We start from the raw sequence: 26,302 nt of genomic DNA on the forward strand, positions 1-26,302 counted from the left end.
TTCCGCCTCTATCCTCGGTCGTCGTCGAGCTTCGCTAGAGTCTCATGAGCCGTTGAACATTGCTCTCGAAATTTGACGATGGGCCCGCATTAGGTAAGCGAGGCTGTTGGTCCACCGTGGTCGAGTGCGGTCCACTTGGCATGTGTGGCGCACTATCGGAGCTCACTCATTGGTTAGTTACTGATAACAACGGCCAGGCTGACATCCCACCTCGAGGACTACCTACCCTCCTCGACCTGCATCCTTCCAGCTACACCATCCTTCTCTTTAATTTTTTGTTTTCATCACACATTCTTCGGTCGGCAGTCTTTTCATCTCCAGAACACAAAGAAAAAACTCTCAAGAGAAGCCGAGATGTTTGTCGGCCGGCATCAGCAGGTTGGCCTTGATGGTTTGTTGTCTCGGTCACTTATTAACACACTCACTCTGACTTATGCTAGCCATGATGCCGTCACATATTATCGAGGGCCTTTGCAATCTTCCATCTTCCGAACAGTCCGAAGATTCAAGCCAAGCCTCATCGTCTAGTGAGCCGCCGACCAAGCGGCGCAAGAAGACTTCTGGTCCCGCCTTGCCCTCGGTTCCTGTCTTGAAGACCGAGGTCTCGATTTCTCGCGAGTGCGCTGATGTTGCGTCCACGGATTTCACGACAACTCGGCGAGACGTTGGCCAACATGTCCACTTTTTCATTCTTTCTAATCTTCTCCAAATCTCGTTCAGAGCAGGCCCGAAGTACAGTGACCCCCACGTTACTCTGAGGCCCCAAGACGCGGACAAGAGGGCAAGGTTACTTCTGTCCAAGGCTGGTCCTGCTCAAACAAAGTCACGCCCGGGCGCTTTGTGGTACACGGTTGACGTGATGGTACAGAGATCCGGAAGAAAGGTGACAATACTAATCACTCACGTTTACCATTGGAATGAAACCCCGTCACTATTGCACCAATTGAGGCCAACGGCGGACCGACGTCAAAGCCAAGTCTTGATTGACGCTCTGCTCCCCGATTCTGCCCAGATCGACCGCTCATGGTCTCCCATGGATTTCTACGATGCAGCTTTCGTTCCTCCCAAGGACGACCAGATGCCTTCAACCATCGAAGTTCCTGTTCTTGAAGCAACCTTGTTCCCGTACCAAAAGAGAACTTTGCAGTGGCTTCTGAAACGAGAAGGTGTCCAATGGTCGGACACCGAAAAGACCGTCGTTCCTTACCCGGCCGACCAAGAGGAGCCCGTGAATGCTTTTCGCAAGCTGGTCGACGTGGCGGGCAATGATTACTATCTGAACGAACTGCTTCATGTCGTCACAAGGGATCCGGCGCCATTTCGAATTGCGGAAGCGTCTGTCAAAGGCGGCATCTTGGCCGAGGAGATGGGCTTGGGGAAGACCCTGGAGATTCTTGGCCTTGTTCTGCTCCACCAAAGAGCGACTCCTCTAGTGGCGACTGACTATGAGGTTCAGGCGAACCTGACGCCTACCGGCGCCACGTTGATAGTGACACCCGAGTCACTGAGGGCCCAGTGGATCTCGGAAATCGCTCGCCACGCCCCTGGATTGAGCGTCAAGTTTTACCAGGGTCGGAAAAAGATGTCTGATGATGAGGACCAGATTATCAATGAGCTCGCCGGGCACGACATCATCATCACCACATATTCGATTCTGTCGGCCGAGCTTCATTTCGTAGGCGCACCCCCTGAGCGTTCACGACGACACGCACGAGTTTATCCCCGAGCCAAGTCGCCCCTCGCGCAATTGGCATGGTGGAGAGTTTGTCTGGACGAAGCACAGATGATCGAGAGTGGTGTCAGCCAAGCGGCAACAGTGGCCCGGGTGCTTCCTCGTGTCAATGCTTGGGGAATCACTGGAACTCCAGTCAAGGACGACGTCAATGATCTTTTTGGCTTGCTGCTGTTCCTACAATACGAGCCGTATTGCACCTCGACTTACATCTGGCGGGCCATGATCGAAAGACACAAGCCCATATTCCAGCGCCTCTTCAACAGTATTGCAGTTCGCCACACGAAGTCGATGGTTCGGGATGAGTTGGTACTCCCCCCTCAGAAGCGCTTTGTGATAAGCATGCCATTCACAGCTGTCGAAGAGCAACATTATCAAACACTGTTTCGCGAAATGGCAGAGGAGTGCGATCTCGATCTTCATGGGGCACCTCTTGTAGATGAATGGAAGCCGGAGGAGCACGAGGAGTCGATGAGAACCTGGTTGAACCGGCTGAGGCAGACAGCATTGCACCCTGAAGTTGCAGGGTACAACCGTCGGCTTGGCCATAACAAGAACCGACCGATGAGAACTGTCGACGAGGTCCTGGATGCCATGATCGAACAGAGCGAAGTTGCTATACGAGCAGATGAAAAAGCTTACCTCTCTAGCAAGCTGACTCGAGGTCAGCTGTATGAAAACAGCCCACGGGTTCGGGAAGCCTTGGAAATTTGGACGTCTGTCCGAGAAGAGACACGCAAGCTTGTTTCTGATGCTCGAGCCGAGTTCCAGGCTTTGACTGCCAGCCATACAAATGGAAGCCTCGAAGCGGATGCTGACAGTGACCAAGAGGAAGATTCTGAAGATGAGATGGAGGCAGGAAGCAAAGGCCAACTGGGCGAGAGCCGACGCCGACTTCGCGGAGCACTCGAGATGGAGCACAGGGCTGTCTTTTTCTGCGCCAACGCCTACTTCCAGATACGTGACAATCCTGAAATTACCGAACCCGAATCTGAAGAGTTTCTTCGTTTAAGAAAGCTCGAGGATGATGGGTACAATGAGGCCAAGGCCATCCGAAGAGAGATCTTGCGTGAGTCTCATGGCAAAGCGACTCGATTGATGAAGAAAATAGCGCAGAAGGCATCTGAACAGTCCTTTGCTGAGCTCCCAGAGCTAGTGGCAGGGACCGAACGAGGCATAGAAAGCGGACGCATCATAGACGACTTAGAGGCGTTATATGGAGAACTGAACGACCAAGCAAATGTGATTGACGAGTGGAGAGAATACCTCATCGGACTTCTCCTGAAGCCCTTGGTGGATGAGGAAGATGAAGTCGACACAACTGGCGAGGAAATGGGGGAGTCGGCTAGAATCCAGGAAGAGGTGGTGGTCTACGTGCAGGCACTGCGAGCCATCGTGGCAGATCGACAGGATGCCTTGACTGGGCAGTCGAACGAGCTGATCAAGCATGAGGCAGAAATGTCACTCAAGTTTGCACGCGAAGGCGAGGGTCCTGCTCCTCAGAAACTCATCGAGTTGATGACCCTTCGAGACCAAATCAAGCCGCAGTCGACCTCAATGCGGAAGGCCATTAGCGAGTTTCGAGCACTTTCGTCGAGGTTGGCAAAGGACACAAACCGGAGCGTTCTCGAGGCGCAAATTGCCGACAGACAACTAAAGGCCACTCAGGCGCTTCTCAACAAGCAGAGCAAGGCAACAACTGCACTTGAGGCTGAAGTAGAGCACTTCAGGAACATCATGAACCTCCGCGTGGAGTATTACCGTCAGCTGCAGGTAGTTTCGGACAGCGTTCTGCCGTACGAAGGGTCCAACACAGAAGAAACCATGAAGAAGATGAAGGAGACAGAGGACAACCTCCGGAAGAAGCTTTCATCAAACGAAGCCAAGCATAGATACCGTAAGTATTGTGTCCAAGATACTTGACCTTGGCTAACCTCTCCAGTCCTCAACCTCAAGGAATCAGGAAACAAGTCCAACGAACCCCGCATGTGTGTCATCTGCCAGACGCCGTTCACGGTTGGCGTCCTGACGGTGTGCGGACACCAGTTCTGCAAGGAGTGCATGATGTTGTGGTTCAAAGCTCACCACAATTGCCCTGTGTGCAAGAAGAAGCTCAAGTCGTCCAATCTACACGACATCACCATAAACCCACAGCAACTGAAGGTGCTCAACGACAACCCTGAGCAGGAACAGAATGAGGTGGGGGATAGCCCCCAGAAGCGCAACTCGTTGTCCAACAAGACGCTAATCTACTCCGAGTTCAATGCGGACCAGCTGGCTGAGATCCAAAACATTGAGCTTGATGGAGCTTCGTTCACGACCAAGGTTGATACTCTGGTCAAGCACCTCCTTTGGCTACGAGAATCGGACCCTGGAGCTAAATCTATCATCTTCTCCCAGTACAAGGGCTTCTTGGCCATCCTTCGCAACGCCTTTTCACGATCCAGGATCGGTTTTACGTCCATCGACGATGCCAACGGTATCACCAGGTTCAAGGAAGACCCTTCGGTCGAATGTTTCCTCCTGCACGCTCGCGCACACTCAAGTGGTCTGAATCTTGTCAATGCAAGCCACGTGTTTCTCTGCGAGCCGCTTCTCAACACTGCGCTGGAGCTCCAGGCTATTGCTCGTGTCGACCGTATTGGCCAACAGCACGAGACTACGGTGTGGCTCTACCTTGTTACGGGCACGGTGGAAGAGTCCATCTACAACCTCTCGGTGCAGCGGCGCATGGAGCATTTGCGCCGCACTGGCAAGGGCAAGTCGAAGGACTCGACTCCCGATCTGCTCGCGGCGAGTATTGACGAAGCCAACACGCTCGAGCTGGAGCAGGCGGCCCTGTCACGGCTCATGAGCAAGGACAAGACTGCCGGTGAGAATGTTGAGAAGAATGATCTCTGGGAGTGCCTTTTTGGACATGTTGCTAGGCAAGAGGAGGCCCCAGAGAAGGATACGCGGTTGCAGGAGCAGGCCGTCATGGGGTATCTGGCAGCTGAAGCAGCCGAGGAGAGAATGGGCCAGTCAAACGGCGTGTGATGTGTCATGAGAGCTATGTTGGAGCATTTGTATGGAGAGATAAAAGGGAATGGCTGCCGGACAAGCCATCAACTTACTTTTAGATCTGGTACATTTTACAGTCACAATCAGGCAATATCGAATAAATCTGAATCAGTGCGAACACCCATATCATGACGTGGTATTCAATTTTGGCACAGGTAATGTACATTGCAGCAACCATTTTGCGCATATCCGTCCATCATGCGATTGAAATCATGCCCTGCCTGCCAGCCTGTGACGCGCTCGCCCCTAGTCTACCCGAAAATGAAAGAATACACGGGAAGCGGACGTCTCTGCCCACCGCCTCGGAAACTCGTTACATGGCGCGTCACGTCGAGATTATTCTCGACATTTCGTGACGACGCCGGAGCCGGAGAAAGCCCAGCAAGGTGTTGGAAGGTTCTTTACTCCAGCTTCTTGTTCTTGTTGCTGGCGCTGGACTTGACGCGTCGGGCAGCGGGGCGGTTGATGTGGTGCTCGGGGATCCAGCTCTCGTCGTAGTCCTTGCCAGAGCCAGTGGCAGCGCCGGTGGCCTCGGAGCCGGAGAGGGGCTCAGCAGTCTCAACCTTCTTGGCCTTCTTGGTGGAGCGGGTGCGCTTGGCCTGGGGGAAGAGAGCCTCGATCCAGGTCTTGTAGACGAAGTAGAGGGTACCGGCGAAGGCGGCGGAGAGGAAGAGGTAGAGGAAGATGCTATTGACAGTCAGACTGCTGGTTCAATGGGACATTGGCATGGAAACATACATCTGGGGGTCGAGGAAGCTGGTGGGAGCCTCAACAATGGAAGCGGCAGCGTTGTGGACCTGGACCTGGTGGATGTTGCCCTTGGTGTCGGAGACAACGGCAACAAGACGGAGGAGAACATCCTGAGGCTGCATGTCGAGGGCAAAGGAGAAGGGGAGCTCCTTCTTCTCGCCGGCGGGGATCTCAAGGTTGTACTGGACGGCCGTCAGGTTGCGGACGATGGCCTCGTAGGCGGGCTTCTCGGCGGGGAGCTCCTTGGTGGTGGAGAGGGTGCCGCCGACAAAGGCGATCTGGATGGGGCCATCGTCGCGGTTGTTGACCTCGATGACGGCCTTTGTGGGACGACCGTTGACGAGCTTGACGCCAAAGATGTCGGCGTCGGGGAAGCTGGCGCTGACATCGGCCTTGAGCTGGGCGACATTGGGAGGAGGGGCGTTGGCATCAGAAGTGTCCTGAAGAAGGTGTTAGTGTTTCTGGGGATGGAGTCAAAGGCAATTGATCATGCGACTAAGGGGGAGGATGAAAGATGGGGTGGCGGATGAAAGACAAGGGGAGAGCAAAAACATACCTGGGCAAAAGCACCAAAGACCTGAGAGGCCAGGAGGGCCAGAATCGACGACTTGAAGAGCATGGCGACAAGATGGAGAAGAACCGTGAGAACCGACAAGAAGAGAGGTAGGGGATGAAGAGAGGAAGAAGAAAGGTAGGTTGTGTCAAGGGCGGCGATGGGGAAAAGAAGGTGGTTTTGGGTGGTGACAATCTGGCCTCAGCACGCAAATGGGCATTGAATGGAGTGGAGGAGGCGATGGACTAAACAGGGGTAGGTGCTGTACCTCCCTCTTAGGGGGGAAGTGGAGGTGCTCTGCTTCTTGTGTGGGGAACTGAGACTTGGCATATTCCATTCAACAGCTTTGATGATTATGAGAATAGCCTAAACTTTAGATAATTGCGAGTCAAGAATGCAGTCTCTAATTAACTGGATATTGTAATTTATTCATTGCGTGTTTTATTGTTGAGATTGGTTTATAGTTGAGTATAAATGATGTGAGCTATTGCGACTACGTGCCAGTATTCCCCCTCTCCAAATTTCACTAGTTCCAGCTCCTAACCCTCATCTCACGTTTCCACAAGGCTTTGGAAGCTTCGAGCTGACGGCACAAAGCAAAAGCTGCCCGGACAAAAGTGGGGTTCTCCGGAGCTCAACTCGGCCCCACCTCGCCATTCTCCGGCGATTCAACTACAAATTGGATTTTAAGCTCTAAATAGGTAGTTACACCGATGTACCCTTGTTTTTATTGTTTTCTCTCTTCTTCTCAGTCCATGCCCCAGGCGGTGGGGACTGAAATAACCGCCCGTTTAAACTACACCGTACGGTTCTCACTGCTATTATAATCCACAGCATCGTTTCAATGACAGACAAGATTGTGCCTAGCACCTTGAAGAACGCTGACGGCAACTCCTGCGCTAGAGTGGTCGTAGCTACCGCATACACGCCCAAGGGAAAAGTAAAGGCCCACCAATTGAGGTTGAAGGGGAACCGTCGACGCCGGTAGAGAGCGGCGAGTGCGAAGAAGAGCCACATGAGTCCAAACCCCCACATTACGAGCGCTATGAGTATTCCTGCTACGTAGAAGAACTGACCTGCCAGGGGAGTCGCGGGGATGAAGTTGTTACTCTTGAAGAGTTTGAGGGACACTTGTCCTAGTAGTTGAATGCCCGCAGCGCCTTGGCCGAGAGGACCGAGAGGGATGAAGGAGGACACAACTATCTCATTTGAGGGAACGTCGTGGAACATGAGCCGGCTGTAGTACATGGCCAGTATCAGCATCGCCGTAGATACTCCCATGCCCCAGAGTATGTAGCTGATGATGATTGTCCAGAGGGCATGCTGCTCATTGGGCAAGACGTTGGCTACGATGGCACCTGTTGCGGAGGCGACGATGTCGGCGACTATAGGGAGAAGCCAAGATGCGTTCATTGACGAGAGGGTTACCTGTGAGATTCAATAACTTGCTAATGGGCAACGGCAGGAGACTTACATCTGACGTTTGCATAATGACGTATGGAAGGTAAAAATTGCAGGCCACGGCCAAGACTATGTCTATCCACCAGAGAGCCCACGCAAGGACAGCTGCTCGGTCTCCCCAGGCTGGAACACAGATAAATACAATCATGTTGATTATTGTGGAAAGACCCATCGGGAATGTGCCTTGAACATGTCAGTCAGAATTGGGGGAAACTAACGAGGAACAATACCAAGGAAGACAGCCTGAGCAGGATTCCGAAGAGTTTCGGACCACAACCCCTTGAACATGGTATATCTCACGATCGAGATACACAAGAACGACAGAAAAAGGAGGATATTAAGACAGAAGATGACGACCGAGATCCAGTACAGCCATCGACCGTTGTAGGGCAGGTTGTGAAGCAGAATTGACGTGATGCCCGTGCCCATGATGACGGTGAACCACGACGGCGTAAAGCCGAGCACGACACGGCGCCATCCCCGTTGGTTGACGACGTTCCGGTGCCGGCTGACGTCCTCCGTGATCGTCGGCGCCGACCCGGGGTACGTGACCTGGCTGGGATCCGGGTCCGAGTCAGCAGTCATGACGACAAACAGATCTCCCAGATCTCAACAATAATTGGGAAATATCAATTCATCATCTGGAAGATCTAGCTAAGTTTATAAGCCATCATGATCTGACGAGCTGGAAACAGAAAACGCCACCTGACGTCTCGGCCCCTAACACAAAAATATCGGCCGATTCAAGTGCCCCGCAAAGAATCTTCATTCGTTAGGCGTCACATATTCCTGACAGAACGAAATTGGAGCCGATGCCATGACATGTTTTGTGGATGCAGCTCGTGCCTCTTTTTGTGAGCATCCCCGCGGAGACTTGAGAATGGGGCTTGAGTCGTTGGAGAGACCAGACTATTATTGGATCTGGGTTGTAGTTCAAGATGAATCGGGATATGGTTTACCTAAGCGTTACTTGAGCCTGTTAATTCATTATAGACTTGGCCATTGCAATTGGGACCTTGGTTTCACGAGTAATTGGTTGGTTGCTGTCCAGGGGCCTTGGTTCGGTATACATGGTCATTGTTCATCCAGTCAGACAATACACGTCAGAGGAATGAGGCCATTTGACTTGAAGGTGTTAAGCACAAGATAACGAGCGACCAAATAATATACAAGAGCCGTAACTGGCAGTCAAATCATGAAAATAACTTATTCTGGAGTAACATCAAGTCTTGAGTTGACTCCATGTACCCCGGCGTTGCCAAGCTCGCCTCCACACTGAACCACTCATCATGATACTCAATTACAACTTCAAGACTCATTAATACTTGAATTAGTACCTATCCCTGGACTAATTCCTCTCTAATTTTGAGGTTACTAACCCAAAGTCTTTCCATAACCAAATCTATCGTCCTGCGCAACACATCCAATTGGATATCCGAAAAAGCATCGAAACCTCGCTACCGTCCCTTTTTTGTTCATCCAGATTCGCTTCAAAACCATCTATGTCAAGAAATCAATACCTTGTACCCAAAACTTTAGAAGCCGTGCCCGCCGTATTGCCCATACTGACTGTACTGAGGTGTCACATAGCCCGGGAGCGTCTCTCTCTCCTCCACGGCGAGGTGTGCACCTGCGACACGCAGTAGTTGCGCGCAGGGCTCCTTTCCGGACTTGACAGCCACAAAGAGAGGTGAGTGGTTGGCCTTGTTGCGCTCGTGTACACTCGCGCCGCGCTGTAGGAGCTCCAGCAGGATCTCGGTGCTACCAGCCACAGCTGCGAGATGCACCGCTGTGTTGCCGGCATAGTCAGACTGCTTAAGTAGCTGCGCACCTTCTCCCTGAAGAAGCTCCTTGACAAGGCCAAGCTCGCCGTTCTCAATGGCGTACCCGAGGGCAGAGAATGCCATCTCCTTGGGCGTGAGGTGAGAGGCGGCAAAGTCGAGAGTACCGTCTGGGTGGGAGAAGCTCTGGTGGGCGATCTCGGTCATCTCGCCTCGCAACGATCGGGATAGTTTCTCGTTGATGTCCTTGAGCGAAAGGTTGGGCTGTGCAAGTAGGTATGAAACCTTTGTCAGGGCGGCCTCAGCTGTGAGGTCGAGGCCAAAGATGACGCCTGCCCGGCCAAGGACAGTACCAGGGGCGTACACGGGAGAGACGAAACCGTTGACACATTGGCTGACGTTGACTACAACGAGACCTCGCTCAACTGCAGCCTTGATAATCTGTGTAAGACGACCGTCGGCGCCGCCAGGGATGTTGCCCATGCCAAACGTCTCAAGGATGAGACCACGGAGGTCAGGCAGATGAAGCACAGCATCAATCATCTCAGGCTTGATGCCGGGGAAGACACGCAAACAGGCGACGTGTGTGGTGTCTAAGCCCTTGGTGATGTGGAACTTTGCAATCGTAGTTGGGCGCAAGATAAGGGGCCAGTTTACCGTGACACCTAGACCGTTGACCTTGGCAAGGGGCTCGCAGTTGGGGCTGGCAAAGGCTTCGAATTCAGTCGCAGATACCTTGGCGCTGCGGTTGCCACGGTAGAGGCGGTGGTGGAAGAACAGGCACACTTCGGGGATGGCAAAGGTTCCAGCAATGATGAGCGATCCAAGCAGGTTGTCGACGCCATCAGACTGAAGAGAAAAGATGGGTGCCTGGGAACCGGTGAGAATGACGGGCTTTCCGAGGTTCTCCATCATGAAGGAGAGGGCAGAGGCTGTGTAGGCCAGTGAATCAGTGCCGTGGAGGATAACGAAGCCATCAAAGAGGTGGTAGTTTTCTTGGATGCAGGAAGCCATGGCGTCCCAGTCATGAGCCGAGATGGAGCTTGAGTCCAGGAGGGGGTTGAACTCGACGATGCCATAGCGGACGTGACGTTCATAGGCAGTTGGAGGAGTGCGAAGACTGTCAATCTGAATCTTTTCGCCGTGGCGAATAGCAGGGAGTGTGACTGGCGAATGTTAGTTGGACTATTATCAAGGCCATGACATGTTGAAGTGAGGCTCAAGCGATCCTAGTCATGATGTGCAGGGACCCCATGCTCATGACTCCCATTCATATAAATATCATGAGACCCAGGGGCAATTGACAAGGTTAATGCTAGAACTGACTCACTTGGTTCGGATCTATCATTGAATGATGGTCGAGGGGCCATAGCATTCTCCAAGAAGTTATCGGTGGGTTGAAGGCCATCAGGGCCTTGCTGCATGCAGATGGTTCCTCCTGTACCAATGATGAGGACTCGAGACTCTGGATAAGTTGTCTCTGGGACTATCACGGGGACCACGGGGTGGCCATTGCCATTAGAGGCGGTGTCGGACATGTTGACTACTGAGGGGGTTGATGGAGTTTCTCAGTAGTTGAGAGGTAGAGATAAGGTGCTAGGTGACGTTTCGATAAGAAGGTTGAGAGATAGAGGGGCCTGATGTAAGCAGCTCAACTTTAAGACAATCAATGATGACTAGAATACTAGACAATACACAAAGACAGTTTTCAAAGGAAAAAGAAGAGGTTTTTATAGAAAGAGGAGAAGTGAGAAAAAAATTAGCCACGGCACGCGCGATGCCGGGGGGATTCGCGCAAAAACCTTGCGGGCGAAGAAGAGGCCATCAAGTGGATCCTTTTGAGGTTGTGAAGGGGTAACAGAAACTCGACCTCTCGCGGGGACTGGGCGAGTCGGGGAGGAGTGCAACGGCAAGATTGCCCACGCGGACACAGGTGCAGGCTAATAATATCAGGGGAGCATCTGATCTGACGAGTGATCGGCTATTGAACCCCGAAGGTGAGCGAACGGACATTCAATGGGCAGTAAGTCAGTAGTGGTGGTGGTGTTTTGGTCAATGACGGAGAAGAGCATGGACAAGCTGATCGGAGACGACGGTCGAGTAACAACATGTGATTTTGCATTGACTCGAACCGGAACACAGCATCCGGGCCGTATTCGCCATTCGGTGAGAGAGCCTCACTCTGGCTCTGACTCTTTTTACTCCTTCGGTGGCCAGATAGAATAACATGTTGTAAGAGTCTATTTACTTCTTTTTTTACCCCAGAGAAATATTCGACAAACCAGGACATAGGTAGCCAGCGGGGGTCACACACAAAAGTCTGGGCGTGGAGAATGGGAGATGGTCTGAGAGTCAACCGCCAGGGACACAAAAAAGCTGTCAAGAATTGCCGCTGCTACTGGGTCCCGTACCTGTTGGACCCTTTTTCTTTATCTCTTCCATTGGCGAAACGCCTAGAACAAAGTGGATTCGACGTGGCCAAATTTGGGGGTTGTCTGAGTCGTGGGTGACCTGTTTGAGCTCCGATTTACGGGGCCGCTTGAGGCCATACAAACGCAACCTTGCAAATCAGGGTGTACAGAAGACGAGTTCCCGTTGAACACCTACGTAACTAGGGTCTAATTAACTAAAATGATGCAATGAATAAAATATGTCCAAATTCACTGCAGTCTATTCAACTGCCGAGCCCTCTTGAATACCGCTCGCAATGCAGCAGTGAACAACTGCACAAGCATTAAACGAGATGACGTATTCACCACCCGATGTCACAAAACCCCTTGCTGCAAGGCCATCGCCCAAAAGGTCAGAGAATCTCTCTCAACAACGAAGATCATGCCCTGGATAATGCAAACACATGCTGCAAGGGTGTTTGGGTACGTACCGCCTACGACATGTCTGCGTTTGCAGGCTTTCCCGTTTTGGGAAATTCTGCCGGCTTTTTCGCCTCACCGCCCTCCTGCGCTTCCCTCTCCCCTTGTTCTTCTAAAGTTCCGAGTTGAGAGAGTCGTCAGTTAAAGTTACCAAATCGAGGTCGGATGAAATTCACCACCTTTGGAACTTTCAACTCTTTTCAAAAACCCTTGAGCCTTTTTCTTTCGTCAAATATCGTTTCCATCACCTCTTCTTCACGATTTTCTCGATGGACCGCTTCTGACGGGCGATGCGAACCCTCCGAGTCGATACTTAAGCCAGCCTCGATATCTATCTCGACCCTTGACGCGCGCGCATCGTCCAACCCAGCGATAAGACAGAATCCGTACTTCACTCGAGTGTCGCATTCCGAACTCTAGCATCATGGATAAAGTCCCGGACTCGACGCCTAACGGCACTTCGCCGCGCACATTCGCCCTGAATCATTCGCGGCCTCGTTCTAGCTTCAAGGGCTGCTCGCGGATCTCCGATTATGAACTCCAGGGCAAGCTGGGAGAGGGAACCTTTGGGTGCGTGCGCATGTCCTTGTCGCTCACTGTGGGCGAGCGTCTTTTTGGCCTGTGCTGACTTGATCCTCTTCAGTGAGGTTCACCGAGCCCGATCGCGCAAGACGGGCGCTCTCGTCGCTCTGAAGAAGATCATCATGCATCACGAGAAGGATGGCGTATGTCCTTGCAACTACTCCACTGCGCGACCATGACACCGTTTCTGACCTCATCAAGTTTCCCATCACCGCCCTTCGCGAAATCAAACTCCTCAAGCTTTTATCGCACAAGAACATTCTAAAGCTCGAAGATATGGCCATCGAGCACCCCACAAGACAGAGTACGCCCATTCACACTCCATCGCCTTGTTCTCACTAACTGTTTTGTAGCCGACAAGCGCAAAAAGCCCATCGTCTACATGGCTACGCCTTACATGGATCACGATCTTTCCGGTCTTCTCGATAACCCATCCGTCCACTTCAAAGAACCCCAGATCAAGTGCTACATGCTACAGCTCCTCGAGGGCCTTCGATACCTCCACGACAACAATATCCTTCACCGAGATATGAAGGCCGCCAACCTGCTCATCAGCAACCAAGGAATCCTCCAGATTGCCGATTTCGGTTTGGCTCGGCACTACGACGGACCTGTGCCTGAAGCTGGACGACCCATGGGTGAGGGGCGACGGGACTACACTGGTCTGGTGGTCACAAGATGGTACCGCCCACCTGAGCTTTTGCTTCAGCTGCGGCAATACACCCCCGCTATTGACGTTTGGGGAGTAGGGTGAGCACGGACTTGAATGTTCTTGTATTCTTTGTGCTAACAAGTATAGCTGCGTGTTTGGCGAGATGCTGGTGGGGAAGCCCATCTTGGCTGGCGACAGCGACGCCCATCAGCTTGAGATGATCTGGGACCTGATGGGATCTCCCACCGAAGAGACGATGCCCAGGTGGAAATCGCTTCCAGGTGGAGAGCACCTATCGCCTCGACCCCGAACAGGGAACCTTCAGAACCGATTCAGAGAGTGAGTTGACATTCAAAACAGCCAGTGAACGCCTCTAACCTCGCATGTCTAGCTTCGGATCAGGGCCTGTTTCACTCCTCAGAGAGCTTTTGAAGCTGGATTGGCGGACGCGAATCAACGCCGTTGATGCTCTGCAGCACCCCTACTTCAAGATGCAACCCCTTCCGTTGGAACCCCATGAGATTCCGACATATGAAGAAAGCCACGAGCTGGACCGTAGAAAGTTCCATGATCGCAAGGCCGCTCTCCCTCCTGCCCCTAAGGGAGGCACGGTGGGTTTGGGACCCGATGCCAATGGTGCTACAGCAGGCTTCAATAGCAACGAACCCTATGGAAACGGTCGCAACGGTGTGAACGGAAGCAGATATCGCAACGGGCTTGATGATCAGCGCCGCCCCGCCTGGCAGCGAGAACGTCCTGGTGCTGGACTTCCCCCGCGTCCGCCTCCTAACGATGATGCGGATTACCGGGATCGAGCGCCTCCTCGAAGCCGGGGCCCACCTGTGCCTAGAGGACCGGATGTCGACACATACATCCCGGCTTACAGGCAAGATGATCCCGGTCGACGGAGAGATGACCGGCCACCTAGGGATGATCGGCCACCTCGAGATGATCGACCTCCTCGGGATGACCGACTACCCCGGGACGACCGACCACGGGATGAGCGACGACGAAGGGACAGCAGAGATGATCGCCGCTATGACAGAGATCGTGGCACGATGAGCCGCAGCCGATCACCAAGACACGACCGATCGCGGGATCGAGAGAGGTCAGACCGCGACGTGTACCGGAGATAGGATAACCGGCAAGCGACGACGAAAGAGGTCAAAGAACGACGGTATTGGTAGGCGTTAAAGAGGGAAGGTCTGTCAAGTTTCTGGTCAACTATCCAAGGGAACAGAGCACGCACACGGCGCAACGGATTAATGTGATGCAACAATATCAACAAGTAAGGAAGGGATAATGATCTGTGAAGGACCGAGTTTGTAGCATTATTGCATGACGCAGCGCATCTACGATATGCGACGCGTCCTAGTGAGGCAGTTATCTAGCCTGTGTGCCTCAGATCATAGTGTGTAAACTATAGAATCATACCTGGTATTGGTAGTATCTGCCCTGTCTTCTGTGCCCTCATTTCATATGGACTAGTATTCCGAGTCGTCATCCTCCTCGTGAATCGTCTGCGAGAGCAAACCACCGGCTGGTCGACGCCTGTGACTAGGCGAGTCAAGCCATTGCCACTCTAGCTCATTACCCGATGAATCTCGCCGGCTGCCCGTGTCAATGGCGAGGCTCTGCTTTGAGGCTGACCACTCCGATGCCGTATCGTCATCTTGCATTCCAAGATGAGTGGTGATGAGGGAGGAGCAGATTGCCAGAGCGATGCCAGCAAAAATTCCCACGCCTGCAGCAGCGCCAAACTAGACAAAGTATTAGATATAGGTGTGAAAATGAGATATCTGATTCTTACAAAGGTGTATAGTGGCTACGTAGGAAGAAGTTAGCTGAGTTGGCCTTTGTAGCTCGTGTTACATCACATACCTCAAGGCTCACAAGAAAATCAACAACGGCGCGAATGCCAGCTAGAGAATAAGAGATGATGTAGATCAGGGGAGCAAGGAGGACAAGAATGACATTTTGAACGAATCCCAAGGGTATGAGGATGAGGCGAAAGGGAAATGATAGCACGCGGAAGAGACGGGAAATGTAGAGTGACCAGTTGAAGGAGTAGATGAAGCGGAAGGTGGCTGATACGACGTCCCAGGCGATGAGTAAAGGGGAGTGAGGGTCAGAGGTTGTCGCTATGACGGTTGCTGTTGGGGGTGGAGCGTCGGACATTGTGAGGGTTGGCATTGTTGATGGAGGAGCTTGATATAGGAGTCGAGGTTGAAGGTCTTTAGCTAGGAAGCTACGTAAGTAGCCAGGGAGGACGATGTTTGAGATTACATCACCGAGACAGGAGGAGAGTCGATCTGGTCTTTAAGCGGAATTGACTTGTTTGCGATATCCTTGAAGCTTTATCAGAGATGGTGATATGAAAAGTTAGATTCTTTGACAAGCTTCAAATGGAGGGAGAGCTTGTGAGCTGTTGAGCTCAACTCTCATGGTTGGTTCCAGTGGTGGTGGGCCTGCACTTAGCGGATGCTTCCACCCCGCCATTCACTGCAGAAGCCCCAACCACGGTGGGTCTGGAGGAAGTTAGTGACAGCTGCTGAGTGATATTTCATCTCATACAATCATGTGTGCGGGGCAAAGTACCTCCCGCCAATACCCTATCACTCCCCAGCATTCTCTTTTCCTTCCGCTCCTCCATGACTCTCTTTCCTCTCCACTTCCGCCCCGCGACCGACGACAACGACGACAGGCCACACAAACGCGTGGTACAACAAGGACGAAAAGGACGCCCGCCACCAACGAACGACGACGATATTTACATTCAACGACGAGCATATAAAGCGCTATACTTTTCTCTACACGATCGGTATTTCCATTACCTACCCGGCGATTTGCAGATACGAGAACACATACACACATACAAAGTACAAAACCTCTTTTACCCGGCGACACAAGGAGTAAAAAACAGCTGTCGTGTCAGACCGTTTATTGGCTTTCTTCGTCCTAGCAGAGGGGCGCTGTTCAATTGGCGCAGAGGAGGGGGCGCACGCATAGGATATACCCTGTGCCCCTTGATCGGAACCCGTGGGTGATTTGAGTATGCCAGCATCGTCATCGCTATAAGAGAAAAAGACTCCCACAAACACCATTCACCCAAACACCAAGCCTTTCTGCAAACATCCCCCCCTTGGGGATTAAAAGAGAACCATGGGTAACAACCCGTCCTCTTCCTCCAAGCCGGCGACCCCGACGTCGTCGGCCCCCGGGTCCGCGCCGGGTCACGGACACGGCCACGAGTCGCCGAGGCATCACCACCGCAAGGACGCCCGCAACATCATCCCCGGCCACACTCACCGCTCCGCCGCTCCCCCGGAGCCCTCCATGGCTCAGGCACAGGGTTCCACCGTCGTCAACCGGCCCAAGAGCCTGCCTCCCACCGCCGTCTCGTCCCTCAGCGGTTCTCCCCACAGCGGCGTCGCCGTGCCGCAAAAGATCGCTTCGTCCTCCGACGCCAGGGTCCTTCCCGACAAGACTGTAGAGTCAAAACCACCCGTCGCTCCGCGCGATGAGCCTACCAAGCCAGTCGACGTGCCCATCGAGGCTTCATCCGTCCGCTCTCACCACTCAGCTCACATCCCCATCCCCGAGCCGACCCTCATCTCCAACAACAGCATCACCGACATGTACCTCACCCGACCTCCCCGCCTGCCGCTCCCCATCGACGAGGAGGTCCACACACCGGGTTCGCCCATCCTTGCGCCAGAGAATGACCAGCCGGTCCCCGAGATCGAGCTGATCGACTCGTCGGATGGCATGACCCGCAAGAGCTCCGCGCTGAGCGCGACGACTGTCGACGAGGAGGACAGCGAGGAGCTTCGCGTTGATAAGACAAGACCTGTCGTTCCAGCTAAGCTCGAATGGCTCCGCGGCGGCGAAAAGGTCTACGTAACGGGCACAATCTTCCAATGGAATCGAAAGCAGCGACTTCATCCCATGTAAGTCTTTTTTACCGTAAAGCTATATCTGCCCATGTTACCCTCCCTCCAAGACATTGAATCGGTTATCCGCATCTTCCTGTGTCTCCGTGGCGGGCTTGACAGTCTCGGATGACTTGTCACACCCGGCACGTCGTATGAGGAAAGGGAGGGAAAAACATTATGCAAGTTTGCTCATTCGTTCGTTTTACTGACGTGTATATTAATACAGCGAAGATCGGCCCGGGTGCTTCAGCACCACCGTCTACATCCTCCCCGGCACCCACCATGTCCGCTTCCTGGTGGACGGTATCATGCAGACGTCTCCCGACCTGCCCACCACTGTCGACTTTGGCAACAACCTCGTCAACTACATCGAGGTCAACCCTGATGATGCCCATCAGCAGCAGGCCCCGGATCCTCAAGCCGCCGCTCTGGCTGCCCCCCCGGGTCAAAAGGTCTTCGCTCCCCAGCAACAGCAGCAGCCGCCGCCACCAAAGGGCAAGGCCGTTCCCCCGCCAGAGTCGTACCGCAGCCAGATCCCAAAGTACCTGGTCGACTTTGACCAGCCAGAGGACTCGCCCGCGTATCAGTACGCCGTCACGGCCATCGAGAAGCTGCCGAACCCTCCCACGCTGCCCGGGTTCCTGAGCAAGCCCATCCTCAACGCGGCGACGCTGATGAAGGACGACAACAGCGTGCTCAACATGCCCAACCACACCATTCTCAACCATCTCGCCACCAGCAGCATCAAGAACAATATTCTTGCCGTGTCGGCCACGACTCGGTATAGAAACAAGGTATGCGGCGTCGTTCCCGTTGAAGAATGTTTGCTAATAGACGAGATAGTATGTCACGACGATTGTCTACAAGCCCACGTCTTCGGATGATGGTTAGACCCAGTTCTCAGACAAGGGCGAGATAAAGCTTGCTTGGGGGATAACGGCCATGTTTCCAAGGGCCCGCTCAGTTTTTGATGGAAGATTCAAGTGGAAGCTTCCATTCTTTTGGTCATGATGCGATATACGCCGATATGTATGCATGAAGGGGGTAGTATGAGTGATGGAGGTCGGGGAAGGTATTTCAGATGCCCATGATTGCTGAAGCATGAGTAACGTCTCAGTGTGGGAGATTGAGAGATGAATAGGCACCGCAGTTGTTTGTGAGTCGAGTCGCCATGGCACTGTCAACCATGACAAGCCAGCGTCAAGTCCAGTCCAGGATGAGTCAATACAATCACACACGATTCATCAATCGCCCATAGTATTGCATCAGTCTCTCCATTCGATAAAGACCTCGTCGGTCCTGAAGCGCTGCGTACAGGTGCTCTCCTCCAAGGTCGTGCGGAACCCCGTCTCGTAGGCTAGAAGACCGGCGTGGGCAATCATGATGCCGTTGTCGATGCAGAATCTCTCGTCGGTGGCGTAGACTGATCCTCCTCGCTCAAGCGCCATGTGGCCCATCATCTCCTGCAGCCGCTCGTTGCAGCCGACGCCGCCCACGATGAGCACCTGCGAAGAACCCACGTGCGCCATGGCTCGTTCCGTGATCTCGACCAGCATGGCGAATACCGTCTCCTGAAGAGAGAAACACAGGTCCGCGGGGGTAAAGTCGGCGCCAGCCTTCATCTGCGCTGCGAGTGCGTCCGCGGATGCAAGGATGCCTGAGAATGAACAGTCCATGCCCTTGACGGCGTAGGGCAGGTCGAGAAGCTTGGTTCCCTTCTTGGCGAGCTGCTCGATGTTGTAGCCCGGCGCGGGGTCGTTGCTGATCTCTAGAGTACGAGCGAAACGGTCCAGGCAGTTTCCCACGGCGATATCGAGCGTCTCTCCAAAGATACGGTACCGCTGCTCGGCATAGGCAATGACTTGCGAGTTTCCACCTGATACGTATAACACGACGGGGTTGTCGGCACCAGTGATATATCGTCCCATCTCAATATGTCCAACACAGTGGTTCACGCCAACAAGCGGCCGATCCCACAGCAACGATAATGCCCTTGCAGCGACAGCGACCGAGTTAAGCGGAGCGCCCATACCAGGTCCCTTTGTGTAGCAGATACAGTCGACATCCTCAGGAGAAACACGGGCCTCGGCGAGGGCCTCACGGGCGAGACGGACAAAGTGTGCTCGGTGGTGGGCGGCTGTGTCTTTGGGGAGGAAGCCGGTGCCGGGGGGCGAGACAAAGGTGTCGCGGAGGTTGGAGAGGATCTTTGTCTCGGTCGCAGTGTGAAGAATGACGCCGATGCCGAGCTTGTTGGCTGAGCCTTCGCACCCGAGGGCGATGTAGGAGGACTTGCGTGAGAAGGCCATGGTGGGGTATCGTCGATGATGTTGACAAGTCTAGGTTCGCAGCTTGTAGCTCGTAGTCTGATATCGTGAAAGTCTTTCTATATCATGGCATGTAAATAAACATCAAAGAATAAAACAAGATTAGGCAGAAAGATATGAACGTGTTGTTGGTAAAGTATATCAAGTGATGTCAAAGGATGAATTACGATAAGATAGAGATGGAGAGAGGGGCACACCCAGATCTTCTTCCTTTCTCCCCCTCCTTCCCCCGGCCGATACAAATTCAGTGGAGAAGAGGGAAACAAAACGGAACAACCTAACCAATCTAGCTCCTCGCTTACTCGTCGAAGCAGCCCTGAATGGGTGGGGGTATAGTCAGGCCGTTGTTGCTAGGAATTAAAAAGCTCAGAAAAAAAAAAAAGAGAAAAAAAAAAAACCTAACTAGCGTGGTTCACCAGCCACATCCACCCCTCCCACACACACAAAGTGCAGCATGGGTCAAGCCACAAGGTCCCTTACAAGTCATCAACGACCCGTACCGGGAGTGAAACCCAAATCCAGGGCGCCCGGTTCGCCGGCCACTTTTCCCGCCCGCCTGCTGCCCTCCACTCGACGACCGAGCCTCCTCTATCACCATCACACGCTTCTTTGCTCACACATGATATCCACCTTGCAAGTTTTCTACTGCTCCTCCAAGCTTGAATATCTTCTCTGCTGGAGTTTTCTTCTTGCTACTTCGTTTTATCTGGTATATTAATATCCTCTATTCCTCCTCTGTGCATTGCATACTCCCCAGCCTTGCTCCCCTGCTAACATGACATATCCCAGGTCCCTCATTCAAGCTTCGTCATCCCGAACCTTGTTCCCGCACTGCCTCCTCCTCGAAATCGACCTTTTACTTTCTGCCTACTACAAATAAAACGTCGAGTCTCTTTTCCAGACGTCAACAATTCACCGACGCTTGCTTCAAAAACTCCCTCCGTCATGATCAAGTCCGAGGACGCTACAAAGCTTCCCCCCTCAGCCACCCTCTCACCAACATGTCCACCTGACCTCGCCCAGGCCTCGACCAGACCGTCTACTGACAGACACAATAACACTCACATTCGCAGAATTTAGGCACGATATTCTTACGGTCTACTATAGACCGTTGGTCTTTTTTATTTTTCATCGGCTTGGGCCTTCGGTTGAGCTCTTCCTCCCCCGCGCCAAACATCGCCGGCTCCAAACTCCTCGCAATGCCACGGCCCACGATTGAATACTTTACATCATTCCTCCCCCGCCTTTGAACGGCTGTCGGCCCTCTTCGAACCACCCCCGTCCACGCTCCCCTCCAAATATTGGGTATAAAACACATAAACACCATTATCATACAATACGCTTCCGGGCCGGTCCCGGTCATCACCTTTCGGCACTCACGATGCCGCTGCCTGAGCTTGAGCTTGTGCTGCCGCCTGTGCCTGCGCCGCTGCCGCCGCTTTAGCTTGCGCTTGCGCTGCCAGGTGCGCTTGAGCTGCCGCTTGCGCATGGGCTTGAGCGTGGGCATGCGCTGCCACTGCTGCCGCCGACGGTAGTCCACGGTTTCCAGCTTGTGCTGCAGCCTGCGCTTGCGCTGCCGCCACTGCTTCTGGCGGTACCGCTGGTCGTGGTCTAAACATATATGGATTGAGTGGAATCGTCGCTCTAAACTTGAGCGCTCGAGTGTCAAACGGATCGACCTCATACACCGGTGGCTCGTCATCATCAGAGTCTGAGTCGTACTTCCACCGGTCTGACTGTTCGTCACTCATCTCCCGCGGTGGCGTCACCATGCCTCTTCGGTCGATCCAGAGTCGGTTCAGTCGGCCAATTCGTCGACGGAACGCTGGATGGTTGTTCCGAGGTGGCTCACTCGATCCAGCGCTGAACTGAAAGACGGGCGGCTCACGCTTGTCCAGTTGCATAGCATCAGGTGCGTCCTCATCCACATCCATTTCTGAAGAATTCGACGCGGGAGGCGTCATCAAGTATTGCGTCTTGGCCGGTCGGAACTTGAGCTCTATGCCCTGGTCCTTGACAGGCGAGAGCGGATCTCGAGTGAGATCAATATGGTTCTGGTTCCACTTGCGGTGGTTCTGGACCTTCATTTCTATGTCAAGTCGCAGCTCATTGTCCTTCTCTGCCAGCTTGTCTGCCAGCTGGACGAGATCGGCGTCGAGTGTTCTACCATCCGACCGCACAGGTTGCCGCAGATGGACGCCAGGCGGTCGTTGCACCACTGGCGCATCCACAGGCTTTCTCTTTTGTGGCTGTTTATCCAAGTTAGTACCGAGCGGGATAACTTGGTGACATGCGCCAGGGGTATTGCGCGGGCTGTTCAGTTCACATACCTTCTGGTTGACGAGATCTTCGTCCTCTCCTTTGATCCCCAACCGAAGCTTAATCCCCTTGAGCCTTGCCCTCTCCTCAAAGACAGCACGATCCATGGTCAGAAGCTCTCGCTTCAGCATCTCGCGCTCGTATGCCATGAGGACCAATTGCCGGCCATCTTCAAGCTCGCGCCGCAGTTTCTTGAGAGTTTCTGCGATCTTGTTGTCACGAGCTCGCGTCTTTCGAGTTTGCCGAGCCTCTCTCCGTCTGAAACAGACAAAGGGGTCCGCATCATCAGTCTCCTGGTGAGTCTCGAACTTGAGGGTGGGATGCAGAGGTTTGTTGCCAGCTTCCAACCGTCTTGACTTCCAGTACTCGTACACCGGTTTTGCATGGTGCATCAAGACTGGTGAGCCAAGGTGGTTAAGAGCTGGAACCATCATGTCATAGGCGGCAACAGTATTGTCGACTGACGCAAATGGAGTCTGCTCTGCGGCGGTGTCCTCAAACACCTCCATGATGCGTTCAAAGTCATCTTCGGAGAGGAGGCCGGCAGCAGGGGGTTTACTATTGTACTGCTTGAGGAACTCATCATCTTCGGTGGTCATGTCATAGAGACATGTGATGCATTCCTCGACAGTCTGGGAGAAGCGGATATAAGAGGAAGGTTTATGAAAGGGAACAGGATAGAGCTCATCATAGTTGATGTCGCTCTCCTGGGGAGGCGGAACGGGAATTTCTTGGTCATTGCTTGTACCCGCTTCCTTGAGAATGGTTTGCAGATGGTATTCCTATTTAAAAATGAGTAAATCTGAGGCCCATGGAGGGGTGGTGCTGGGTAGTGGTGGACAGTAGTTGGGTGGTGTATCAGACGCGTCGGGGAGTACCAAGGTATATCACGTGAATAGACACGTGATATCGCATATCTGGCAAGAGGACAAAGACTCACATTTTCCTCGGCCTGCTCGACGCCGGTCGCGATTTGGTTCTCGGTTGTGAGGGCTTCGTACTCGGAGGGATCGATCTGGTCTTCGCGAAGGACGGGGAGCGTCGTCTTGACGCTCAACTTCTTGACGCGGACCTTGCGTGATGACATGTTGGCAGGGGGGCGAAGGGGGGGAAAGGGAGAGGAGGAGGTCGGCGGCTAGGCGGCGGAAAATCCGCGAAAAAAAGCGATCAAGACATAAAACGGAGGATTTCTGATCGGAATCGATCGATTAGAGGATGCAAAGGGCGTTGTTGCAGCCTTTTTTCGATGGCGGCGCGGTCGGGTTCGATGGGGTGACGTTGGAGATGGTTTTGCCGCGCAGAGATTTTTCGCTGGGTTGCAAGGGAAAATGGGCGAGATGAACGTACTGGAAACGTCAGTGTTGATGACGGGCGGCGCTGCTGGAGGGGAGGGGAATGAGGTCACTCTGCAGCGGATTTCTGCGGGGGAGGTACTTGGGGCGCTCAGACCACTGCCTCCTTTTTTTTGGGGAGCGTCGCTGGGTGCTGAATCGGGCTGGGGTGCTGGAGTACCGTTTGGGCCGCCAGTGCGAGGTGTTTAGTGGGTGAGAGGTGCCTAGAGGTGCCTAGCAGCTCATGCTTTCAGTGGGTGGGTGACGCCGCGTAGGGGATGGGCTGGCTGACCAGGCGACCACGTAACAGACGGAAGCAAACGGTAGGTGATTTACCATGTTTTGACTCTGGTGCATTATTTGCTATGATGTACTGAATGGGTATCACGATAGTAGATGGAATAGTTTGCATTGAATCATTTACGATAGTTTTCACTCCATGATAAAGTGCAAAGCCAATTTCTCCACGGCATATCCCAGAAGCTCTTTCCGTCTCGTCGGTCAAATGCCAAAACGGAGATACCCTCTCAAGGCTACATTGGGTGAAGCGCTCCTGCCCGTAATCAACGGCACGTGCACTTTATGTCACGTCATCTCTTTCAACTCCGTTTTCTATGAAGCTCCCCTCCCGCTCTCCGTCTCCATCTCCGTTAGTACCGCGTTAGTTACCCCTCCGCTCCGCTCACTCAGGAGAAGACCCCCGGTCTAGAATTAAAGAGTGACCGCCAACCGTAAGACAAGACCGCCTTCTTTGCCTCGCCCCAGCCAAATTCAGCCTTATCACGAACGTACAACTTTCCCTCCCTCTTGTCGAATCTGCGGACCCTGCAACTTCAAAACTCTACTCGACTTTCTCTCCGAAGCCACCGATAAACGTTGGGGTTTTTACGTGTCCATCCCTCCTCGACTACCCCCCCTCGCTATACCCCTCCGCCACCATGGGCAATACCACCAGCGCAGTCCTGGACAACCTCGTCCAAGGGTCCAACTGTGAGCTTTGATTTCCTCCCCTGCGGCCTGTTATTAGGGGCTGGCTGCAGCTAAGGAACTATAACTGAGAGTGTTACTCTAGTCGACAGAGACGAGGTCGATCGTTTGCGGAAGCGGTTCATGAAGCTAGACAAGGTGCGCAAGCTGTCTGACCCTTGGGATCAGCTATAGATGCTAGCAGATGAAACTCTAAGAGAGGGGATACGCTATATATGGACATGACAGACTAACTTGAGCTTCCTAGGACAACTCTGGCACGATCGAACGCGATGAATTCCTCAGCCTTCCTCAGATCTCGTCCAACCCTCTGGCAACACGGTCCGTCATGACCCGTCATATCTTCAATCGCAACCACTAACCCCATAACCAGAATGATTGCCATCTTTGACGAGGACGGCGGCGGCGATGTTGACTTCCAGGAGTTCGTCACAGGCCTGTCGGCTTTCAGCAGCAAGGGCAACAAGGAACAGAAGCTGCAGTTCGCCTTCAAGGTCTACGACATTGACCGCGACGGATACATCAGCAACGGCGAGCTCTTCATCGTGCTCAAGATGATGGTCGGCAGCAACCTCAAGGATCAGCAGCTGCAGCAGATCGTCGACAAGACCATCATGGAGGCCGACCTCGACAAGGACGGCAAGATTAGCTTTGAGGAGTTTACCAAGATGGTGGAGAATACCGATGTCAGCATGAGCATGACTGTTGGTGAGTTACAAGGAAGCCCTTGCCTGCGTTGGAGACTAACTCTTGTCAGATCAGTTCTAAGTGTTCATGGACAAGAAGGAGTTGGTGTGTTGGGGCGTCGACATGGAGAGAAAGAAAGGCAAGACATGTCAGGGTACATAGCGGGTTCAAACAGCATCACCATCATGAATTCACGCATTCGGTTCCAGCTTTGCGTTCCACTCATGGCTACTGCCGTTCCTTTGTGTCCATCTTCCATTCCCACGTTGCTTACAGAGATTGGACGTTGAGGTTGGCGTGCTTGAGGAGGCCAACCACGGTGTTACAATGTGCCCATCTATGATACGGTTGACGATATCACCATGCTTACCACCTTGTAGCACAGATCATGGCAGGGTCTATGGCATTTCTGTAAGCTCGGTGGCTTTCACGACTCTCTATCAAGACCTGGATGGTTCGCACTCAAGCTTCCAGTCTCAATGGCGGAATACCAACATGGCCAACTTGATAGGCATTGTATTTTCAGAGTGTATCTTGTTCGGCTCTGCAACAGGTGGGTTAAAATGGGCACAGTAACATGGCCTCTCAGAGGAAGAGCCGGGGGCATAGGAGGAGAGGAGGCAGTTTCCGGCACAACACAAGTATCGAACGCAACTACACATATAACCAGAGTGCATAGATCTAGGTTACAGAGTGTCTCTTCCATTTACGCAGTGTCATACTGCTATTTAGCATCCTGTTCATGTCACTCTGTGTTCAGTAACCATGTTCTTGACCACCATCTCTACACCCTCTTCGGCTCTATAAGAAAGGAGATGGACTTGTCGACCACAACATCCTGTCTCGCAATTCTCCCAACTGCCATCACCACCTTCCAACGCATTTGCAGTGTGTGTAACTCCTTATAAGACTCCAGAGTCATACTTGTCCAAGTGGTCAAGCATCATCTTCTGTCAGACACGGCATCATCTGTTCTCGATATGTAGATTCTCACCCCAGCATCATCACCAAACAACGCCAGGAGTATTAGGAATATCAAGAAACACTCATGCTATAGCACCAACGCCAATAGGTAATCTCTAGAATCCAGTAATTAGCTTTGATGTCTTGACCGGCTTCCCTTTAGCCACCAGATTTCACCACAACACCCTTATCAAGCACTTGGAAGAAGCTCCTCTACGCAACTAGCTTCCTGATCCTTGTACGATCTGTGTTTCGCATTGCTGAATATGTCATGGGCAAGGACAGCGAGCTCCAGTCCAAGGAGTTTTGGATCTA

The 26,302-nt window shown here is 53.0% G+C and overlaps 10 protein-coding genes across 10 annotated transcripts; 4 read left to right on the forward strand and 6 right to left on the reverse strand.

Moving 5' to 3' along the window:
• Positions 1-859: 859 nt before the first annotated feature.
• CHR2106 (uncharacterized protein) lies at positions 860-4,768 on the forward strand (the record flags this gene model as incomplete). The annotated part of the gene is made up of 2 exons (XM_003049925.1): positions 860-3,629; positions 3,675-4,768. The coding sequence occupies 2 exons, from the start codon at positions 860-862 to the stop codon at positions 4,766-4,768; spliced, it is 3,864 nt and encodes a 1,287-aa protein (XP_003049971.1).
• A 129-nt stretch (positions 4,769-4,897) lies between these two features.
• NECHADRAFT_71675 (uncharacterized protein) lies at positions 4,898-6,161 on the reverse strand (the record flags this gene model as incomplete). Its single annotated transcript, XM_003050302.1, has 3 exons — positions 4,898-5,479; positions 5,531-5,982; positions 6,099-6,161. 3 exons carry the CDS (start codon positions 6,159-6,161, stop codon positions 5,194-5,196), a joined length of 801 nt encoding a protein of 266 aa, XP_003050348.1. The 3' UTR covers positions 4,898-5,193.
• A 639-nt stretch (positions 6,162-6,800) lies between these two features.
• NECHADRAFT_49515 (uncharacterized protein) lies at positions 6,801-7,985 on the reverse strand (the record flags this gene model as incomplete). Its single annotated transcript, XM_003050303.1, has 3 exons — positions 6,801-7,523; positions 7,570-7,739; positions 7,787-7,985. The coding sequence occupies 3 exons, from the start codon at positions 7,983-7,985 to the stop codon at positions 6,801-6,803; spliced, it is 1,092 nt and encodes a 363-aa protein (XP_003050349.1).
• Positions 7,986-8,865: 880 nt separating this feature from the next.
• On the reverse strand, positions 8,866-10,879 carry NECHADRAFT_63408 (uncharacterized protein). Its single transcript, XM_003050304.1, has 2 exons — positions 10,668-10,879; positions 8,866-10,503 (listed from the first exon to the last, which is right to left on the reverse strand). The coding sequence occupies exons 1-2, from the start codon at positions 10,873-10,875 to the stop codon at positions 9,092-9,094; spliced, it is 1,620 nt and encodes a 539-aa protein (XP_003050350.1). The 5' UTR covers positions 10,876-10,879; the 3' UTR covers positions 8,866-9,091.
• A 1,752-nt stretch (positions 10,880-12,631) lies between these two features.
• NECHADRAFT_63411 (uncharacterized protein) lies at positions 12,632-14,894 on the forward strand (the record flags this gene model as incomplete). Its single annotated transcript, XM_003049926.1, has 7 exons — positions 12,632-12,777; positions 12,851-12,932; positions 12,991-13,093; positions 13,143-13,539; positions 13,589-13,780; positions 13,833-14,128; positions 14,333-14,894. 7 exons carry the CDS (start codon positions 12,632-12,634, stop codon positions 14,575-14,577), a joined length of 1,461 nt encoding a protein of 486 aa, XP_003049972.1. The 3' UTR covers positions 14,578-14,894.
• NECHADRAFT_73850 (uncharacterized protein) lies at positions 14,876-15,825 on the reverse strand. The gene is made up of 3 exons (XM_003050305.1): positions 15,323-15,825; positions 15,252-15,266; positions 14,876-15,201 (listed from the first exon to the last, which is right to left on the reverse strand). The coding sequence occupies exons 1-3, from the start codon at positions 15,617-15,619 to the stop codon at positions 14,926-14,928; spliced, it is 588 nt and encodes a 195-aa protein (XP_003050351.1). The 5' UTR covers positions 15,620-15,825; the 3' UTR covers positions 14,876-14,925.
• Positions 15,826-16,603: 778 nt separating this feature from the next.
• NECHADRAFT_48705 (uncharacterized protein) lies at positions 16,604-18,267 on the forward strand (the record flags this gene model as incomplete). The annotated part of the gene is made up of 3 exons (XM_003049927.1): positions 16,604-17,391; positions 17,603-18,170; positions 18,220-18,267. The coding sequence occupies 3 exons, from the start codon at positions 16,604-16,606 to the stop codon at positions 18,265-18,267; spliced, it is 1,404 nt and encodes a 467-aa protein (XP_003049973.1).
• Positions 18,268-18,641: 374 nt separating this feature from the next.
• On the reverse strand, positions 18,642-19,682 carry NECHADRAFT_48670 (uncharacterized protein; the record flags this gene model as incomplete). Its single annotated transcript, XM_003050306.1, has 1 exon — positions 18,642-19,682. The coding sequence occupies one exon, from the start codon at positions 19,680-19,682 to the stop codon at positions 18,642-18,644; it is 1,041 nt and encodes a 346-aa protein (XP_003050352.1).
• Positions 19,683-21,140: 1,458 nt separating this feature from the next.
• Positions 21,141-23,106, reverse strand: EPL2101 (uncharacterized protein; the record flags this gene model as incomplete). The annotated part of the gene is made up of 4 exons (XM_003050307.1): positions 21,141-21,288; positions 21,318-21,949; positions 22,031-22,801; positions 22,960-23,106. The coding sequence occupies 4 exons, from the start codon at positions 23,104-23,106 to the stop codon at positions 21,141-21,143; spliced, it is 1,698 nt and encodes a 565-aa protein (XP_003050353.1).
• Positions 23,107-24,133: 1,027 nt separating this feature from the next.
• NECHADRAFT_71682 (uncharacterized protein) lies at positions 24,134-25,248 on the forward strand. Its single transcript, XM_003049928.1, has 5 exons — positions 24,134-24,340; positions 24,423-24,475; positions 24,585-24,658; positions 24,711-25,045; positions 25,095-25,248. The coding sequence occupies exons 1-5, from the start codon at positions 24,289-24,291 to the stop codon at positions 25,103-25,105; spliced, it is 525 nt and encodes a 174-aa protein (XP_003049974.1). The 5' UTR covers positions 24,134-24,288; the 3' UTR covers positions 25,106-25,248.
• Positions 25,249-26,302: the final 1,054 nt, after the last annotated feature.

Source organism: Fusarium vanettenii (genome assembly GCF_000151355.1).
Source record: "Fusarium vanettenii 77-13-4 chromosome 9 genomic scaffold NECHAsca_6_chr9_2_0, whole genome shotgun sequence".
NCBI lineage: Eukaryota > Fungi > Ascomycota > Sordariomycetes > Hypocreales > Nectriaceae > Fusarium > Fusarium vanettenii.

Bases quoted from the DNA above. Each gene is read 5' to 3' on its own strand.
- NECHADRAFT_63408 (XM_003050304.1), bottom strand. From the start codon at position 10,875: ATGTCCGACACCGCCTCTAATGGCAATGGCCACCCCGTGGTCCCCGTG. The intron at 10,504-10,667 runs GTGAGTCAGTTC...AACATTCGCCAG, and splicing joins CAATGATAGATCCGAACCAA to TCACACTCCCTGCTATTCGC.
- NECHADRAFT_73850 (XM_003050305.1), bottom strand. From the start codon at position 15,619: ATGTCCGACGCTCCACCCCCAACAGCAACCGTCATAGCGACAACCTCT.
- NECHADRAFT_71682 (XM_003049928.1), top strand. From the start codon at position 24,289: ATGGGCAATACCACCAGCGCAGTCCTGGACAACCTCGTCCAAGGGTCC. The intron at 24,341-24,422 runs GTGAGCTTTGAT...GTGTTACTCTAG, and splicing joins CCTCGTCCAAGGGTCCAACT to TCGACAGAGACGAGGTCGAT. The intron at 24,659-24,710 runs GTCCGTCATGAC...CCCCATAACCAG, and splicing joins TCCAACCCTCTGGCAACACG to AATGATTGCCATCTTTGACG.